Genomic DNA, 21,436 nt, shown 5'->3' on the forward strand with positions numbered 1-21,436 from the left:
TAAATGAGTATGTTTTGTAACTCAATAATTAACATCCATAACCTTTACTATGAAAAAGTAACGCCTCTTAACCAGTGGTGTGCTATCTTCAGATAGATAAAAAGTCGTGAATGTATTAATTTCTGTCAATTTGAATAGCTTTCATTAAAAAAAAAAAAAAAAAAAAGAGGGGGATCACCCTGGCACTCCGTTGTAAATGTAACACTTAAGAGAACTATAAAGCATGTTCATAAAAACCACAGGGAAACTTACCTTCAGCTTCACAAACACGAAGGAAAAAAAAAAAAAATCACATTAATTCCTAATATAAATTAAATCATTACAACTGAAATACCGAAGGAACCTCCACAGCTCCTTCAGCACCGCTTGCCCTTCAACTGCCAGATGAATCTCCAGCAATCAAATCAGACTTAAGCAACAGAAAAGTTGGAAGGACTTTTCCCTGTACATCATACTTAGAGGCAGATGGGAATGCGGAGGGTGAATACCTCTCAGCACTTGCCGCTTGCTTCACTCTTCCTCATATTCGCTCCATGCACGCGATAGCTCCTCCCTTCCGCTGGCCATATAAATGACTTGGTTACACATGTACAGGTGGGAGGGTATTTCCTTGCAGCTCACAGTAATGTTACAGCCAGACGGAAGAGCTCTTGACTTACCCCAAGTAAGTGCCTTCAAAAAGCATCACCTTTCCCTTGTGTAACGTTTGGGAATAAGTTACATGAGATATATACAGAAAAAAAAGCAGGGGGCATCAAGACACGAAAATCCACACTACGGTATAAAATACTCGCCATAGAAAGTGTCAACTTGGAAGAAGCTAAAGCTACAGCTACAGTGTAAGGCATTACTAACCCTGGCCTGGCAGCAGCTCAAGACAAGTGCACGCGATGGGGAAAATTCAGGCAGGATGGACAGTCTGCTGCTGGGAACGGGAAAGGCGGCTTAGCAGTCAATGGGAGCAGAAACATTAGGAACGCTCATAGAATATTCTTCTTATTTGGTGCTGAAGACTGAATGCTTACCTAGACGCCCATTTCAAAAGAAAAATAAGTATTTTGTTGTCTGAAGCTAACATGCTTAATTTCAGAAAAGCCCAGCTAACTAATGAACCTGGGCAAATGAAAGTGGAGCGGTATCAGGATGCACGTGTATGCGTTCATGTAATTCTGTGTGAATTGGTTCAGGCTTTCCATTCGTGCAAAGACGACTACTTAGAAGCAAGACCGGGGAAGGGGAAGGCTATAGGAGCATGCCAACGTCAAAGTAATTGATGACGAATATCAAAAGCTAGCAGGCAGAAGGGCTTCATTTATCAGGGAAATACCGATCGGTTAGTTAACAGGTGGGATTTCTGTGGATTCTCATCCACCTGCACACTGCAAATGGCAAGATCACATCAGTCTAAGCTTTGCTAAAACAATTGTTCCATTTTTCCATTCATAACCAGCAACAATGGATAAAAGAGAATGCTTGAAACAATACAGTAATACTATCTAATGACAACTGCTTACCCCGTGCCTCTGAGTGAAATCTGCATGTAGGTGACGGAGCACTTTGGTGAGGGAGGAAGGACAGCACGGGAAGCAACCCCAACTCACATGACGCTGTACTTCCCTGAAGTCAATAGTGCCGTGCCGATTTACTCACCTCAAGTTCTCTCACTGCCTGTTTTAAGCAGCCTTAATCTATTTTGGGTCATCAACACATACATTTCCAAATGACAGAGACTTTGGAAATTGCCTGGACTACAGAGAGTGCTTTACTGGACAAGTTACTTTATAAGAAAAGAAGCACATACCTTTCTCCAAATTCTGTGTTTTATTGTATTTTTTTTTATTCAAGACCTCCTTAGACACCCACTCGTATTTACCATTCTAGTTTCCTGACTACAGAAGTTTAATTTCAAATGCAAAAAATGTTTTTTTTCCTACCACGTATGCCCAAAGTTAAAAATCATAAAGTCAAACTGCTTTTTCCAGAGTGGTGTATGAGGACCCCAGGCAAGGATTCTGCAGGCTAGATTACGCTCTTCATTACACCTTTACAATGCTGATGAAATACTGCTTCCTTTACAGCCTATCAGCACAGCACTTGCACGGGTGTCTGAACTCCGTACGAAGCTGAGCGGTTCACTATGTGTTCATAGAAAAGATGTAAACTGCACATCAACAGTCAGCTACGAGGGAGCTGACAAACGGGATGCTATGGCCAAAAAAGTAATCCCCGTGAAAAAGGGTAACACTAGTTTAGCTTAGCTTATCCCTTTCCATACCCTACCATGTTCTTCCCTCTTCCGTCTGCTCTCTCTCTGTGTTGAGCAATCCCTAACCTACCCCCTTTGGTAGGTCTCACCTGCCGACCAACAGGCAGTGTATATAAGCATTAATACCAACGTCCATGCCAAACACGGCAGTGCATTTTGCATTTACTCACAGATGATGAATTTCCAGTCTGTAATGAATAGCATTAATCCAAAGCTTTTTATTTTATTTCCACTCCCCAAGCTGTAACCTGAAGATTCCTGAGCGTTTTGCTTGAGCTGTTCTTCTGAGACGGATTGCCATCACACACTTCTCCCTTCTAAACAACGAAGCAGAACATGGGAAAAAACACCACAGTGCTCAGAGAAGGACTGAAACCCAGTCCTACACTCTCCTACAGCCCTCACACCTCACAGTTTGAAACCTTTTCTTCTCGCCATTTGATCCCGAGTCCATCAGGGAAGATTTTTAGGCAAGATTTCAGCCTCACACGTTGAATTAGCGGCAGACATAGTGGTGACCTCTAAGTCCGCTAGCTCACAAGGACCAAGCATTTACAGCTCTTGCACGTGCAGCCTGCTACAAAGGCAAACTGGCACGCTGAGGCAAACTCTGAATTTGCAGAAACCCGCTGACCAGGATGTGTGTGTAAGAGCACTGCACTCAGCACAAAAGCCTATACAGGCAGGCAAAGTGTTAAATGCCAAATAGTCAGGTAAAGGCAGAATTTTGAGCCCTATGACATAAGAAATATGAGTTTACAATTAAGTTGCTCACTGGAAACGCGGCGGCTACACTGGGAATAAATTAATGTATGCAGGAATTTGTCCAAAAACCCATTAAGGAGGGCACTCCCTGTGTGGAGCACAGAAGTAGTCGGAGCATAATTCAATGCTTCAGTGGGTGATGAAAGAGACAGATGTCTCCTTCTGCAGCTTCCTGCTAAAAAGGTAAAGTCATATCATGCAAAAATCACACAGAGAAACTCTCTCTAGAAAGTCTGTGGGTGCCAGCCCTGGGGGAATCATGGGAGATTAATCTTTATTGCTCTGTATCTCACTCAGCAAAAGTCACTAATTTTTCAGGAAGTTTTATCCTAGTTTCTAGTTGCTATAATCTCCAGCAACATGCAGTCCATTTCTTGAGCTGGTGCTACGAAATGGCACCCTATGCAGGACTCGGGCAGTACCGCACCTCCTGTGTTTATTTTAAGGATTAGTGCAGTGCCAGGCAGAGCGCAACATCTGAGCTTGTAAGGTGCTTCACAACTGAAGCCTCCACGAAACCAATGGAGCCAGAATCACTTAATGACCAAGGGGCCACTAATGGGGTGGATCCTACAATGCTCTAACACACACACACACACACACACACTCATGGAAGAGATTTAATTTACCTTGACCTTGTAGTACTCCTTGACTTCAGGCTGAATGGAATCAAAATCACCACTGATGTAATCAGGCAAGAAGCTGAAAGGAAAGCAATGAGCAGTGAAATGAAAAATTAATCCATCTTACTACATTTAATATTTATTTTCTCAAGAGCGCAAAGGGGTACAAGCATTAATCTCTCGAGGGAATAGGAGTTCGTTAAAAGCATGTTAAAACAAGAGTTGATATGAGGTGATGCAAAATAAGGTAACAGACGAACTGTAAAACTGTAAAATCTAGTGTCCCTTCTTTGCTGAGGGAGCTACACGTTGCTTAGATACTTATACATCTCCCTGGGTCAGTAAGTCAGGACTTGTATGTGCATGGTTCTAGAAAGGCAACTCTTCAAATACCTTTCAAATGTATCATTCAGTCAGCAAATTATTTGAAAAAACATATCTGATTGCTGTACATCAAGCCTCTGAGGATATAATTTGTCAGAAGATGATGATGGTGCTTCTTAGACAGCTGGTATGCCACAAATGTTCCAAAGATTTGTATTTTAGTTCTTACTGATGTCATCCCGTTTCTGCTCTTCTCCTTGATTATTAAAATTACTCCCCCCGAAGTATGGAAGCCAAATGCTCAGTGATTTTTAACTCATATCTTGGATGTACAAAATGTGTATGAACTTGATTTCAAATCCTAGCCATCGTTAGTACAGTAATACTCCTGCAAAGCACATGGAAATGGTAATATTGTGATATTTATCCCAACTCGCTTCTTGTTTTTTAATTGCAGAGTGCATAAAAATATTTACTGTATAAATTGTAATCAAATTCATGATGAAACTTCAACTGCACTACAGAAAGAACAGTTTAGGAATATTTTTTGAAAAAAAAAAAAAAAAAAACAACAAAAACAAAACAAAACCAAACCAAAACCCAAAAACCGAAACCCACAAAAATACCCCAGTCAACCAAACCCCAGAAATACAGCCTTCCATTGTGCAAAATTTGCGGAGTTTTAAAAAGCAGTTAAGAAGACAGGTGAAAGTGTTGCCACTGTTTCAACAGAACTGAGTTTTGAAATTAAAGCTGCAATTTCAGTGTTTTCTAATGAATTAAATACATAGCTGCTCTTCTCTAAGGTCATCACTCTACTTTAGGAGGGGTATGAGAGTTCCTCAGCAAATTAGGTTACAGCTCAAGCTGAGTCAAGAGACATTGGGTGAAGCATAGTCAGACATATTTTTCTTCCACATGATTTTAGAAGAATGCTGCAGGGTCTACAAACTCCCCACATCAGTAAAACTTATAAAAAAATCTCATGTTCTGTCTCTGCTCAAAGATTTCAAAAGAGGCGCGTGGTCACTGGCCGCCACTTTCTTTGAAAACTGGAAGCTGCTTCAGCAGAAGCTGGCAAGTACAGTTGTTGCGAGTTAGCTCACCTGCAACTATGGCGTTTCAAATTCACGGCTCTCTGCTATTACTAAGGCTGTTATAAAAGGATTTGTTCTAAAAATAATCTCTCCAAAAGCGATGCTCCCACACTCACAGCAGGGGGAAAGGCAGTCCCTTCTGCATCGGGTTTTATCGAGGACACAGAAACCAACTAGAAGAAATGCAAATGCTTCAATGCCCTGTTTTATATGCCCAAGTCAGTACAGTTCAAAGCCAGCAAAAACTAAATGGAAAATTAGATTTGCTCCTGGATTGTGAGACTGACCTTTTCAATGTACAAAAAATCCCACGTTTTCAAAATTTAAATTTTCAATTGCTGCCTTCCTACCTTTCGACAAGTTTCCCAATGAAATACTTACTGAATACAACAAGACTTAAAAACTACAGGTAATCTCTTTCAATTTGTTATTTTCCTTTCATTTCTTCCTGATTAAAACAAAGCCATTAAAAGTAAACTCACTCTCGGCATTACAGTGGTGGCTCCGGATGGAAGCCCTGGATGCATCCCAGCAGGTTGGGCAGGAAGAACAACAGCCAGTTGCCACGGAAAGCCAACTTGGTATGTGACACACACATCCACTCTGATGAAAAAGCTGACGTCTTAAGGTTGTTTATCTAACTGAAATGCAGTACGTAAATCCAAAAGTGTCTTTGTCATTTTGTTCTCCACAGTAACTACAGACTGCAGTGCTTTTAAATAATCAACCGTTTCTCCGGAGTGCTTCAAGAGGCATAACTGGGAGCAGAATTAGCCAAAAAAGTATCTTCTCCAAATCAAATGCTTCTTCACGGCTTTTGCTCTCATCCAAAGTAAAACCATTTCCATGACAAAAGCTATCTGAAGTTCTGTCTGAATTTTTACAAACAGAAGAAACAAGAAATTCGGTCGCACCTCCCACGTGCTCTGCCAGGGTTCCTGGCTACACTGCCTGCGTGCATCTCCGCTGCCAGGAAGTGCTACGTCCATTTTCAAAACATCCTCTCCGAATGGTTCACCTCTAGCCGCTGCAAAGCCAGAAATGACCAACAGAGGATAAGGAGTTGTGGCTGGAAACTTCAAAGTTTCAAAGAAGTGTAAGCCTTGCATTAATGAACACGGACTTTTCCTAGAATAGCATCAATTCTTTCTTCTTCTCTTCTCCTTCCCTTTGACAAACACCAGAAACAAGGAAATTGCGTAAAGGCACTCTTGATGAATTCAAAAAATATCTCTCACAAGTAAATCTCAACTTGCACCGTCTGCTTCACACATATCATAAGACATTTCAGCTTTATCTTCAGAGGATCGCTGCTCTTCGTAGCTCATTGACTAAGCAAGCCGACAAAAGCAAGCCAACATTCAGCCACGAGTCAAAAGCTGTGTTTGACTTGGTCCTCTCGAGTTCTGCAGAAAAAATTGCCTGATTCAGGTGGTCAAAATTTCGTCAAAGCTCTTCTCTTCTCCAGTTAACACAAGTGAAGAAGAGTGTGCAGAGTTGTCCTAGACTGACTAACCTCAGAAAAGGTCAGCACTAGTTGACGTAGAAAAAGGGGAAATAGTTGAGAGAGAGATATATGGGGAAAAAAACCCATATTAAAGTAACTTAAGAATGTTTTGTAATAATTGGGTTTTACCTGTTTGCTTTGGTATACGTTTGTACTTACTACAGAGCACAGAATAATCTAGGAGAAGCAGCTCTGGAGAATCACATACCAAGCTTGCTAATATGTCAGTGGAAGAAATTAGGTCAGAAAAAAGTAACAAGAAAGGTCCCTCCATAAAATTTAAAACAGCTGCCCTTATTTAAAGTACGGATTAAAATCAGGTATTATATTAGTCTAACCCATGCTTTCCTACCCTCTGACCTCAAATTCATGAATAATTCTTATTCTGTAGCATAACTGTGTTGAAGATGACATATATTTCAGTGACACATATGGCACATATCCTTTAATGGAGGAGGTTATCTTTTTGCCCATGATGGCAAAAAATGTCTTTAATTCCTTTTCAAAGTCCAATTTAAAATTTTAATTTCTAAGCAGTCCAGATGATGCAGTCTACTGCATTTCAGAACCATGTTTTACTAGTCTCATTAGCTATTAATTATCACTATGCAGATAAGGTTATGACCAGCTCAACTGCCTTGATTCTCTGCTGCTCTACACTGACATTTATCAACAGTGAGTCAACTCCATAATCCTAATGGGACGGAACGCATAAAACTCATGTGAGATCAGCTTAGTCTACCAAGCCTTTTCTAGAGCTGTCAAGCAGCATAACACCAGGAACTGAGCAACAAAAAGCCCTCAGAGGCTTTGGGCCAGACAGAGTTTTTCTTTCTTTTCACTTCTTTTTTCACTCTTCCCTTCTGTGGGGGTTGCTTTTTTTGTTTTGGTTTGGTTTTGTTTGGTTGGTTGGGTTTTTTTTCTGTTCTCATCGCGGCGTTTTAGAGCTATACAGCATCCATCTAAAATGAGCATGGAGTCAGGAGGGCCAGGAGACTGGCCATAAGCCAACTGATTATGTTTCATGTATGTAACTTAAAAAAACAAACAAAAAAACCCACCAAAAAAACCCAAAAACAAACCAACAAACCAAAACCACAGAGTTTCAATATGAAGCCTTTAAAGGTTTAGCGAGCTTACCAAGAAAAAACCGCACTATTTCTCAGAGGTTTTGAACTGGATCCCAGATAAGAGATTTATCCAAACTGGATAAAGGCTGAATGTTGACTGAAGAGTTTTATGAACTCCCAGGATGCTGGACTGGAGAGCAGGAAAAAAAAAAAAAAAACAAAAAACATTCCAGCAAGTTTGACATAGTTTCAAGATGTATTAGTGAAATTTTAGTCACCAGTACCATAAAACAGTAATCGACTCTTACCACAGACATAGATTACAAAATAAATAGAAGGTATTTAAACTCTGAGGTTCTCATGCTAAGTAAGCATGACTGTGCCTTTTGCCATCAAGAAAGCCATCTAATGGACACAGCTTAATTCAAGAAGCAGTTTTATTTTAAAATATTCAACGCTGATGAACAGCATGTTAAATTTAAAGCAGCAGAATACTTGGTTCTTTGTTAATTCACTTTAAGAATTCATTGTGGAGTGGTAAATACACCTTGTTACACAGTTATGAAAAAGAAAAAAAAAATTCCCAACACGTCACACTTTAGCAGTTTAGAATAAAAAACTGTGCTGCCTCCTTAAATAAATTGCTCTGGCATAACTGTTCAGTTCTATCATTAATTCACAGTTACAGTTTCCTAGTACTATTGACTTTTCTTGTGATGTAGCTCCTTTAGCACATAATTGTCTGCAATTAACCTTTTTTAAACAAATGTTAACATCAGAGACATGAACATTTAAAGGCAGTATCTGTGGTACCCTTTGCTTCCTTCAGTTACAGCACAGAAAACAATCCCACACAGACAAGCCGTACGTGTCCCAGCTGTATCATTCGAGGGCACAGAGTGTGTTCCTTATGCTTTTTTTTTTCAGTACTAAAAATAAATTTCAAAACCGGTGCCTTTTACCTCAGACTAACAGACACACACAAGCTACTTCCCAGTAGAAAAAACACATTGGAGACAAAATGCTGCAGACTTAACCCACAGCAAAGTCACTAAAGTCAGCTTTGACTTACGTAAGCATCTAGTAGTTGGATATACAGAAGACAAAGCCCTCTAACATTACTTCAGGATAAATATTAAAATCACAGTTTAACAAAAAAACCTCAACAAACGAAAGTTAATGCCCAAAATCTACACTTGCTAACTGTTAAGATGCCCTTTCAGCTTGCCTTCCTGACGGTTGGTCTTTACCTGAAGGCTGAGCGAGGGCTGTTCTCATCAGAAAGGTGTTAAGTCTGCTTAAATCTGACAAAAGGATACTGTTAACTGCTGTGAAGATCAAAGTGTTTTTTTAACTCCCAGAGACGGGTACAGCACAAGTAGATGCCATTTATATTTTGTCTCAAAGCAGCGTGCTCAGATGCCCCATCTAACTGCACAGAGGTGAGTTCCCAGGGAAAGGAGAAAAGTCAGATTGCAAGATATACCTAGAGTTAATATCTATTCAATCTGTAAATACCTTTCTGGTATTTATTATATTATATGCAGCTTATATATATATTTTAACTGCAAGGTTACCGCAAGTAAGGGTCACACCTGAAGCTCAGAGGCCAAACACCAAATACCAACGCAGGTAATAAACTTCAAACTGACCACAAAAAAAGCATTTCGTTTTGGTTCATCTTGAACAGATCACACTAAGAATTCCATAACTTATGACCATCACCAGGCCTTTAAAAAACAGCTAAACCACAGCCCTTACCTCTTCTGCTCTCTAGCCTCCCTTATCACTACATAATATTTGTATTAGGGTGGCACTGACAATGCAGCCAGTGCAGAAAAAAAAAATAACAGACCAACCCAGTTGCCCATCCCTTCTTCCAAGACCTTAATGTCCATTATGCAATTGCTTACACAGAACATAACTCCCAAACAACATTTTGTACATTACAATAAACCCAGATGAGATTTAACAAGCTTTAAAAAAAAAAAAAAGGGGGGGGGGGGAAGCGGGGAACAACAGTACTGCAGACCCCAGTTTCACAAAGAAAGCAAGTATATGCATATATCAGGCCACACACAGATATCAGATTTGTGTGATCCTCCTGCCAGAATTCTTTGTGCAGACTGTTACCAAACCTGCGGATTACAGCCAGGAAGCTCTGTGGTTAAAAATACTCAGTAATATTTGGCAACCTTGGAGAACAGCCTCTTTTCCCCTTACTTTTTAAAGACCTTACTGTTAAAAGAGCATAAAAGTATTATTTGCAAACGCTGTGATTTAAAGAAAAAGATAAAAGTGTGTGAAGATATGAGGGCAATAATGCATTCATTTATGCTTGCCTGGTATGCAGTGTCACCTTGCAAATAATAAAAAAAATATCTGAGATAAATTGTAGAACATATTACCCGCAGCTCAAACGACTACGCAAAGCACACATCAGGGGGAGATCTTCTGCAGGGGACGGCCAACTCGCTCCCATTATCATTAACAAAAAAATCAAGCAGCTGACGCCCTGCCTCCAAACCTTATCCCTCAGTGACAAAGAAAAGTGTTAGCGATGGCTACAATGGTTGCATTTTTCTTTTAGAATGTCAATATTTGAAGCCGGCCTCCAGTTGCAATCAATACAGCACAGGATAAAATGACGCTGCAAGATTTAAGAACCGCTCGCCTGTTTTCCACGGTGCTGAGCACCCTCCTGCGCTCAGGTAAGTACAAGCGCTACGGGAAAAACCCAGCACGCACAGGACAAACAACTCCCAGGGACTGCTGCTAAGTATCTGTGGCTTCTTGTTACTTACAGACTGACACGTTGCTTAAAACAAAGGATGCACGAACACGATGTTGTTGCCATCACCTTAGAGCCAATTAACGCTGAAACTATTCACTGCCTCTCAGAAGAAACTCAGCATCCTGCAGGCTCCAGCGCCGCGTCTTGCTGCTGGATCCTTGGCAAAAGGAATTGGAAAAAGGGGGTCGAGCTGGGAGTTTTCATCCTTGCACAGCGTGGCTCAGGGTGGCACATTGATTCAGAGAAGAACCCGTGCCTCAGCACGAGTCGCTCGCAAACACATGATTTTGAAAGCTGGAGGAGCGTAAGTACTCATCCAGAAGCGCCGGACTCTACTCTTGTAGGACACGAGGCCAGAGGAAAGGGGAGAGAAGATGAGCAATGTAACCAGGACTCCCTCTGAGAAGTGAGGGTATCTGACTAACTGAGAAGACAGAGGCTGGCAAGACACCCGAAACCGTTTTCCCTCTTTTCAATGTCAAAGCATGTCAGAATTTGCCCTAAAAATCTGAAGAAAACCAGCCACTACGTTACAAAAAGGTAAAATGCTCACTACTAACATTTTGGAGAGCATGTGAGGAATCAGAGGGATGGGATGGGATGGGTTCTAAACCCTGGTAAATTTAGACTGAAGGAGCCTAAATTACTGAGAATTAACTACACCAACTGAGAATTAGATACCAGTCTCAAAAAGGCAGCACTTGAAGCCAGAGCCAGCTCAGGGTTCCTTCATGGAGTGCCACTAAAGTTGGATTTTGCTGCTCCAAGGTGAGAACAAACTTTTCCAACACGAGATAAACAATTTCTCTTCTGTTCCATAAGAGCTAGAAACACACATATATTTTTTCTTCCTAATTAGATAGCTACTAACAACCACTACAGTATGGCTTGAAAACTCATTGTGCAATTCTAGAAGTCAGTTTTGATGACCAGTATTTTAACTCTATCTGTCTTTTCTGTGAACTTTCACATCAGTAAGAACACTTAAAAGTCAGGCACAACCAAACAGTAAGCAGTTCCACGTGAAAGGCGTTCACTGGGATTTCTTTGCTTCCATAATTTACTTAAGTCTCACCTCAGTACCTTAAATACCTGCTCTGAGTTTAGCACCTGTTTACGTACTTCCACACACAGGGAAGACCACCTGTGCAGGAGAGGCTGAGTTTGAAGAAGCCCTTTGCTTCTTTTGGGCCTGAAACTGCAGTAGAAGCTTGCAGCAGAAATCCTTTAGAGCCATTTCTACACAGCGACTCACTAGTGCAACAAGAAGAGATTTATCCCCTTATGAGCAACCCGTTCCAAGCAGGCAAGGAGAAATCTGCAGGTTTGCTTCTCCCATCTGGGCCCGCATTTTCTTTTCTGATTTCCGTGAACACGTGATTTCATAGATTAATTTTCTGTTTCATGGACAGAAAAGAGACACCTTCACACTCATCTACAAGGAGGAAGACCAGCCATAAAAGGTGAATTGCCACAGAAAAATTTATTTAAAAACACCTACTCAGAAGACATGAAGTCTTAAGGAGGAAACCAGAACATCCGATGACAATACAACTACTGAAAGGCAAATTTGACTCCCATATGGTTAATGAAAATATCTTCTGTCCTGGGCTTTAATTGCCTGTAGAGTAGCTACTGAGCAAACTTCTGACCCTTTTTTTTTGGTGAAGATGTGCTCGAGTACCTTAAATACATTAATAAAATTTCTTCAGGTTTTGAGCCTTTACACTGATAAGGTGCGTAACATTTTGCAGAGAAACAATGCACCAAGGATCCTGAAAACACTCGGGCTACACAGAAGGATAAAAATACATCGCTTCACCTTTTTAGGGAATGTGAACCACACAGCAAGGAATGGAGAAAAGACCCGTAATGGCAGACAGCTGTTTGAAGTCTGTTGTCTCTGTATGGCTGGAATTTGGTAAGTCAGTGGGAGGCAGAAGTTTTATTAAACCTTTTGCTGCTGACCTCTGCTGCACCTTCTCTGGAGCTGACAACGAACCAGGATATTCTGCCGGAGCATTAGCATTTCAAAAGGTACCTGCACCTCTTGTCCAGCACAGCAGCATTAATTAGAGAGAGAGAAGAAGATAAATGCGCATACAAAATGAGAGTTGGGCTCTATCTGATGCTTCGTAACCTTTCCCAAAAAGCATCCTCACTTTCATCAGATAAACTCAAGTGCATACTCTCCTATTTCTATACAATTTAGCTGTACAATGTACAGCCCTATTTCGTTTTCTAGAACTTGTTTTAGACAACAACATATTGCAAAGTTTACTTAGATGTTCTTTTAAGGTTAGTACTAGTCGCAAAGGTGAAAGGTTGCCGTCAAGAGCTCTGAAGGAACTCGTGGAAAAGTAGTTAATATAGCGATGGCCCTGTCTTCAGTGGGCTGGAGCACCACAGCTGGGTAAGGCTTTTGCAGCTGGCAGAGGCGTCCTAGTCACTTTAATCCTTGTCTTACCCTCCTCGCAGTGCCACCATTTTTACAGATTCAAAGTACCAGTACAGATATTTTAGTTACCAAAGTCAGCAGGTTTACAGTTATGAACACACATAAGCAGTTCTTGCTTTCTCAAGTAAGATTAGAAATATTTCTAACTATCGTTTTGGTGAGCATAGCTATAATTGAAATCCCTCTGATAAACCTTTAATTAAAAAATTAAAGAACTCTTTTATAGTTACCTGACATATATAGATGAAATTAAGAAACAAAATAAAGCTGTAACTCTCCTGTATAAATTAAACTGCCTTCTGATCGCAACCTAATGTACTTGTTTGAAATATTTTTTCTATCAAAGTTTTATTTGTTCCATGTTTTTTAAGGAATAAAAACGAAGTGATTGATGAAACGTGTTCATCTAAGGAAATGTCAGCTATCTCTTGTTGTTTTGTTTTGTTATTCTGTAAAATGTTTAAACCACTAGAATAAACAGGTAAGTTCATCTATGCTCTGCACCTTAATAGATGATGGGTGGACAAAAGGACGTCTGGTTGACAGTGACTTGCTGGACCTAAACTTTTATTTCTTTCTGCTGTTCCTTAGTGAACAAACCTACATGTAAGGGAACCTAGTAACATGTAAGGAAACCTGGGGCAGTGCCACCCTGACCACTATACGGGCTGTCTGCTTTCCCAAATACTGCCATTCCCAAGTGCAAGGAAACATGCTAATCTTGCTGTTAACATCTTTTGCTTTGTTACAGTCAGATTCCTCCTCCTGGCAGCCAGTGCATCTTCCGATGTTCCCCTAAGAAACGGGCTTTTTAGAAGTTAGCCGCCACCACAGGGAAGCTCCCTGCACCTCCATGGACGGCCTAGCTGAAAAGGGGAGAGAGCAACCACACAGCCATGGTATTCAGTGTAAGGGTGGGAAATGTTCCTTAGAAGGAAGAAAAACCTGAATTTGGCTCTGGCCAAAGCATCATGCCAAATCCTTCTCCTTTCTCAGAACTTCCTTCACCCCCTGAAAGCGCCAGCTGTCAGACAGATACTCAAAAAGTATAATCTTTTCCCATCTTCACCTACTGTCTAATGCTGGAGTAACTCACCAGCAGCTAATTGAGCCAAGATAACTTACAGAAGCTGAGATCTAGTTTATATTAAGTATTTCATAATTTAGCCCACAGCTGTTAGACATTAAAACCAGGAAGCAGGCCGTCTCTCCCCAGACATCTCTCATACCTGCGCAGTGGATACCTAGGCCACGCTGTACTCATTTGACCTACCAATATTTCACCTGCAGCTTATTAAAACTAATTTTACCAAAGAAATAGTGATCCTAAGCACAACATAGAACAGCTGTCATAACAATCACAGAAGTCTGCCCTGCTTTTTTACCTCTGGTACAGACTTAGCAGTCCTAACTATTGAGAAAGAACTAAGAGCAAATATACCAAAGGCAGCAAATTTCCGCAAGAGGTCAAGGTCTACAAATAACTCTTCCTGCAGATCACATTAGAAGACATCTACCGCTGCAAGGTCTTAACTATAGAAATCACTAACAAGCAGCCACGTGCTCAAATCCCCACTAGGTCCCAATCCCCACGTCCAGCCTTGCTCAGCACACGTAACCGGCAGCTCGCCTCTCCGAGGAGAGGGAAGCTCCGCATCAGCCCCACCTGAAACCAGCACAGCTGCCTGCAGCACAGCTGGCGAGTCAGAACCCACGAGGGGTTCAACGCAAACTTACGTTCAGAAGCCAATTCATGCTTGCATTCAGGCTTTACAGATCGGAAGTGGATGTAAAATTAATTTCTTGTATATTACCGATTTAAAACTGAGCAATTTTCCAAATAATATTTGTTAGCAAAAAAAAAAAAAAGGAAAGAAAAGCACAAAAACCCGCGACAAAGTGTAAGCACGACCTAGGGAAATCAACAGGGCTCTGTGAAGGGTCTCCATGGCTATACTGAGAACTTGGTCGACTGAAGCGCGTATAAATCTGAGCTAGCTTTAAAATAGCTCAGAGACTGGCAGTAGAGTAGTTACAATGGCAGTGGTTGCTGTGGTTGTTTCCTGGACAATATCACTTCAGATATAACAGTCTTAACTGTGTTCAAGGAACAAATATATATATGTGTGCGCGTGCGTTCAGCCTCCCCAACCCATTAGTTGGACTAGGGTGCTATAGTCTGTTTTCAGTAAAGTAGGCAGGTATGCCCTACTATGGCTAATAAGTCTTTTATTTAATGCTCAAACTGTGGCTGGGACCTATCTACCAAATTACTGCTCTATGCGCCCTAGAAAGTGTAGAGCTGGCTGTTGTCACTGTTTCATCAAAAGCAAGGAAATTGTACTATGGAGGAAAGGTTTGAAGAGAACCCGAGCCAGCCCTCCAGTTTGCAGCTGCACTGCTAAGTTTACTGTCACTTCGCAATATAGTCTTTAAAGCACAACTGATAGCATTTAGGTAACTACGTACCTGACAGATATCAAATCCAGACAGGTAAATGTACAGATTTAGTGCTCATTCATAAATGGCGTTCAAAAACGGCCATCACAGAGAAAACTCCACGCACAACCGAGGCATTAGAAACATTACAAACATACACGTGATACGTAGTTCTCTGTTCTCAATCCCCATCTTCTTCCCCCCTTTTTGTCTACTTGGGTTAAAAACACTCTTAGACAGAAAACACCTCATTCTGGATAAGTAGTGCCTAGTCCAAAGAGCTCCCCCCCTGTCCTGGGCTCTGTACAAGTAAATTTCTATCAAGTAGAGTTGATGAAAAATACATTTGGTGTAAACTCTGATGCTGTTGGTGCCCTGCTTGTTATAAGAACCCCCTGTATCAACTTCACAATTTATTTATAAAACCCTTAAGTGCCATCCTACTAAGTTCTATTATTGCCGTTACCACTTTAATTTAATCTTTTATTCAATTTCAACACACTAATTAACTTTTCTTACAGAATCAGGAATAAATCTTAAGGACGCAGATCTACCTATAAATAATACAAATGCAACGATGAGCTCTTATTAAAAGCTATTCCCGTTGTGTAATAGCGATAGCAGTTGTTCCTCAGGAAAGACATTCGGAAGTCCAATCTCCCCACTGCCATCTGCACCCATTTACGCTACGAGAAGGGCGAGGAGAAGCCTGAGCACAGCATGACGTGTACCTGCTTTAGAAACGACTGGACAGAGATGAGTTGAGAATCAGACACTCTGAATTAGTGTGTACCAAGATCCCCTAAGAGTAGCCCGAAGACCACCCCAGATGACACGATGTAATGTAACTGTCACCAGAGATGTCATTTAATAGAAGGGTGAGGTTCTGGATGACAGTGTGGCCCATTCCTTCAGTGTAAAAAACACTGCTAGATAATTTTTCCCCACTTATTTTAATACCCGCAGGTCATTAATTCAGAGGTTGATAAGTTTTTGAAAAATGTGTAAAGTTGGAAGGAATAGACCCATCACCCTGCTAACGAGGTGAGAAACCCATATTTTACTGGAATGACAGAAGAACTCTCACTGAAGTTACTTTCGCAATTGTCCTCAGAGAGAAATTGAAAGGTTTCCTGAAGATTAACAGAAAACTCCAACTTCATTGTAAGCAAAACCATCACTTAAATCCTAGGTTGTTAAAATACCTGTCTAAGCTCAGCTGCAAAACAAGCCTGCACCAGCCAGTTACAGCCAGCCAGCTAGTAACACACAGGAATTTGTACTTACATCCTGACAAAAAGGCACAATGATTTTGGACCATTCCCACCTTCAAATTCATCCCTGCACGCTCCAGGTGCGGCACACTTCCTCTCTCTAGGTAGCAAGGGCTGGTGTTGTTCACGCTGCAGCAGGTTTTGGGGATCCCATCACCGGTGTTTTCAGCAATGTGGCTCCCTAACTTTCTAAACCACCACCTCCCTTACCTAGGTCCATGACAGAGAGGGAGGTGGTGAACACAAACTCCCCTCTCCGAGCCGTGGGACCACAGTCGGGTCCAAGGCCCGAGAAGGGCAGGCTGCAGCACCAATGAGCCAATGCGGCTTTTCCAGAGGCCCAGCTGTGGAATCAAAGAGAGATTTCAGTTGTACTGCTGCCTGATGTTGGTACATGGAAGGGCTGATGTAAGGTAGAAGGATTCTCAACTTTTACACAATTCTACAAAATGCAGATTCCTAGATTCATGCCTATGCTTTGTCTAGCCCAAGAATGAGTAGGTAGGAGCAGTTTTTCCCATCCCTTTCTTTCAGAAGGTGGGAAAAACAGTTTACAAATGCAGCTTTCAGATTAAAGAAAAAAATTAAAAAATTAAAATTACTTTTAAAACTCAGAAGTATAGAATTAAAACCACGACGTACTGGTAACCCATGCTTTTGTCCTCTAGATTCCTATATGTTCAAAGATTAAAATCATTCACTCTTCAGAGATAACAGCCAGCCAATTTACGAATGTCTGAAGCAGCTGATTTGCAACGATGGTTGGGGAAAAAAATTAAAGAAAAATCTACATTTGGATTGACAACTTGTCTGTGGCCCTGTGCCAAGATCCTGCCTAATACACTTGAACGTGCTGAAACACTAAACCCCAGAAGCACAAGAACTAAAAAGGAAACTTTGATGAGCTCTTAAACAGGGTCATGAACATGATTGTATTTCTGCCGGCGCTGCTGAAAGAAGTCAAAACTTGCCACGGCTTTTCCAGTGTGAACACGGCAATGAAAGCACTTTCCACTCTGATTAAAAATGAGATCCTGCAGAACGGGGAAGGCATCACCCTCCTGATGAAAGCCCTCTTCAGCATGTCAGGAATGCTATTAGAGTTCTCAAAACCACTCCTGAGGTATATTACGATCACATATATGCATGACAGCACTGACCACTTAATCCCCCTTCTGTCATAGGCAAGTTGGGAGAATAAAAATTACACTGACACCCAAGGGTATTTTATAATAGAATATGAAATAAAATAATAAATTTGCAGATGATTTTGGCTTTGCCTCGTGGTACCGCATTATACACCAAATATTCCTGGCCTCTCATTCATTACTATTTAATTACAACAGAATATCTGTCTTTCAGACTTAATTAACCTCTGAAAGGAGTTTGTGACCTTGGGACCCTCCTGTACACTTGCAACGTGCTGTTAGAATATTGCTCTGCTGTGATTTAATGAAATGCACAGGTTTTTATGGGGAACACACAAAATATGAGAACCCTGCATTGTGGTCACTTAATGACAAGAGCTAGAACATATAAATTAGAATCATAAATCAATACTAGATCAATGTTAAAAGATGCCACAAGAGCTTCCCCAGCGGACAGCCTAATTACAGTAAACATAATCATGGATGCTCTTCCTTATTACTTTCACTGTGGGGCAAAAAGGAGGGAGTAAGGAAACGAGGAGGCATTTGCCCACGTAATTGCTATCTGTTCAAGCCAGCAGAATCTTAAGTGTCCCACCAAGTCCAGAGAGAGCATAGCACAGTTCCAGCTCCTGTCTTTGTTAGAAAATGCTGTTCAATTTGAAATGCTGTGACTCTAAAAGGAAATCAGAGAGCAGTAACCTTTTCACAAGATGAGAGGCAGAACCACAGCCCGTGCAGCCGCTTTCATTGCTTTGCTGCAAAGCTTCCAATGATGGATCAATGTTGGCCCCTTGCTGCCAATCAGAGCAGATCAATAACTCACTTGCTAGCAATGTTAACTCTTAAAAAAGGGTTCTTCATCATCCTGATAATTCCCTCCGAGAGCTTACACCCCCATCAATCCATGCCTGCTCCTCACATCATTCCCTCCTGTACAAAACCACCCCAAAATCACCTTATGCACAGTTTTCTTTTTTCCTAAAATTAAAAGCATCAGAAAGAAGAGGTAGTGACACTCACATCTGTCACTTTCTTAATTAAACGTATTTGTTGTCAAACCTTGCAGATGATGTTTTAACAAAAAAAGGGCACTGAATTGTTTACTGACTCTTTTTCTGTTGTATTTTTGGGACAGTCTGTCTTTCTCTCACCACTCAAAATACCTTCATGCACACAATTCTAATCCGATCTGTCACTGGCATTTAACGTGCCGGCTGCAGCTTATAAAATTAGAAAACATCAATCCTCCCACAGATACTGCTGGAACTTGCAGAAGCAAATCACATTTTTGTCTTTACTGCTATAGAGCCTTCCTTTCTTTTTTTGTGACAGAATAACGGTTGCTCCACTGGAGTCATTAGCCTGGTTTATTCCAGAGACTTCTCCTTTTCAGCTTTATTATCAAAAATTATTCAAAAATCCTTTTCCTTCTACCCTGTTTTTCTCCCTCCATTTCAATTTTTACCTTTTTTAGATTGTGCCTGTGCCAGCTCTCACCTAACCTGTTTAGCACTCCTAAACACCGAGGCAAAAGCCCTGCTGACAAAGAAACTATTTGATAGATACCTGATAGATATTCAGAGTTCTATTGCATCGCTGCATAAAGACCACATGATTTCAAGTCCTTGCAGAGTAACTCCACTTCTGCGCAGAGGAGATGACAACCACAGACACCGCTCTCAATGCTCTGGCCCACAGCCGGATGACCAGCGCTCTGAACGATGTCATTGGACTTTAACACACACCAACTGTAGGAATTAATTAACTAATAATAATAATAAAATCACCCTGCTACCCACTCATATGTTTTAAAAAAAAAAAAAAAGAAAAATAGAAGCCAACCTAAAAATCCTACTACCCTCATAACTAAATATTTTGAGCTACATCTGAATGCCAGAAATCTTTTATGCTGAAGAAAAAGACAGAGGAAGTCCAAAGGCGCATCCTTTAATCCACTGCCATTGCTACCTGCCGCTCCATTGTTTTGTACTTCAGGCACTCTAAAAATATACCTTTTCTAACCTGCTGATCCTTATCAATCTTCTTTACTGGCATCCTACTGGCTCTCTCTGCAGTAATGGGATAACCCAGTCTCAAGCTGCAAATCCCTAATACGGCCGCCACTTAGACAGTCACTCTTTATCCATAATGCTCATAATGAATAAATGAAGGGGAGCAGCTATATGGTTACTTACTGCTTCTGTTCTTTTTTACGTGCCAGGTATCTTTTACACAGAGATCAAAGTACTTAAAGGCACACTGAAGGAAATATGGAGCGAACTGCATGCACACGTGTACTCTGTCTGATCCAAAACATCTTATCTACACATTCCAATTAGCCACATGATGTGGATACCTTGAACGGGCCACTCAACTTAATTTCAAAAGCAAGAAGAAACTTAATCTAGGTGGAGTTTCTTAACAGCCAGGGAAAGCCAGTCAGTTTGAGAGTCAAGCGGCTTGTGTAGGTGGGACATCCCTCCAGAGGTACTAGTCCAAGAACAATTCATTGCTATAGGAAGAATTTCATTCCTTGTGTTACCACTTCCCAAGACTATTCTAAATATTTTGATCACTGCATGGGCACCACAAAGTAATTCCAAATACAGTAAGCAGTAACGATTTCCAACTACTGCCAATGCTGGCTTGAAATCTGAGTAATAGATGCTCAAACACCATTTACACAGCTAAAAGTTGTTTGGTTGGTTTTGTTAAAGCACAAGGGATAAAAACAGAATACGTCCCTGTCTCTGGAGGACATGGTTGCTGACGAAGTAGCAGCAAGAGTCTCACTCTTGCTCCATCCCTTTCACAGGCTGTTGGAACAATCAGTACGAGGATGCTGAAAACATTAGATCCGGCTTTGGCAGTTTCCTTGCTTGCAATCACCATGGAGAAGTGATGAATCATGTAAAGTATTAATTACATTGCAAGAATTCAGGGCAATGTACGGAGAGGGTGTTATTGCTTAGACATCTAGAGTTTAATCTCTTCCCAATTAAGTCAACAGAAGATCCTGAATCTGTACAAAAGATGATTTGGGTCCCTATTTGGCAAGCACAGGCCTTATCTATTCCTGTGTTGTGACATCAAAGAAGAAAAACTAAGTAACACTAAAAAGAAAAAAACAAAAACCTGTGTTAAAAGCTCTGCCAAAGTTGTACAGAATCTTAGTTTCCCCTCATTCACCAAGTGCATTTCAAAATCCCAAACAAAATCAGAACCTAATTTCTAGTAGAATCTGGATGTAGTGTGCCCACAGAGACAGACACTGGTCAGTTTTGGTTTGTTTTTTCTCTCTCTAGAATAAAACATAAATTTCAACCACGCCGAGCTGTATTCATACCCAAGTACTATTTGCCTGACCTTTTTTATTTTGCAGTCAATTTAGTTCAATATTCATTGCTACTCAGAGGAATAAAGCAGCACATCAGTCCAAACTCAATAAAAGTTGTGAGCTTTTTACTTGAGTGCATCTCTTCCTTGGTCCATTTCAGGACTTTCTTTATATAGTACATGCATATAAACCTATTTGAGCTAAAAAGAATTACTACAGAACAGACATTTGTTTGTTCTGAATTTCAGTGGGGCCCAGCAACAGGACAAGGGGCAATGGGCACAAGCTGGAACACAGGAAATTCCATCTCAACATGAGGAAAGACTTCTTT

At 40.9% G+C, this 21,436-nt stretch overlaps 1 protein-coding gene across 3 annotated transcripts in view; it reads right to left on the reverse strand.

The window, feature by feature from the left end:
• Nucleotides 1–21,436, reverse strand: part of TPK1 (thiamin pyrophosphokinase 1) — a 307,503-nt gene that overhangs the window by 154,564 nt on the left and 131,503 nt on the right. For 2 of the 3 annotated variants that reach the window (XM_074575637.1, XM_074575638.1), the window contains one exon: nt 3,661–3,733. In XM_074575637.1, coding sequence (XP_074431738.1) covers nt 3,661–3,733 — 73 coding nt within the window. Of the gene's footprint in view, nt 1–3,660; nt 3,734–7,722; nt 7,838–21,436 lie in introns of those variants that run through there. The other variant, XM_074575639.1, reaches the window with a different exon arrangement.

This window comes from Larus michahellis, chromosome 2, assembly GCF_964199755.1.
Source record: "Larus michahellis chromosome 2, bLarMic1.1, whole genome shotgun sequence".
NCBI classification, from domain to species: Eukaryota; Metazoa; Chordata; class Aves; order Charadriiformes; family Laridae; genus Larus; species Larus michahellis.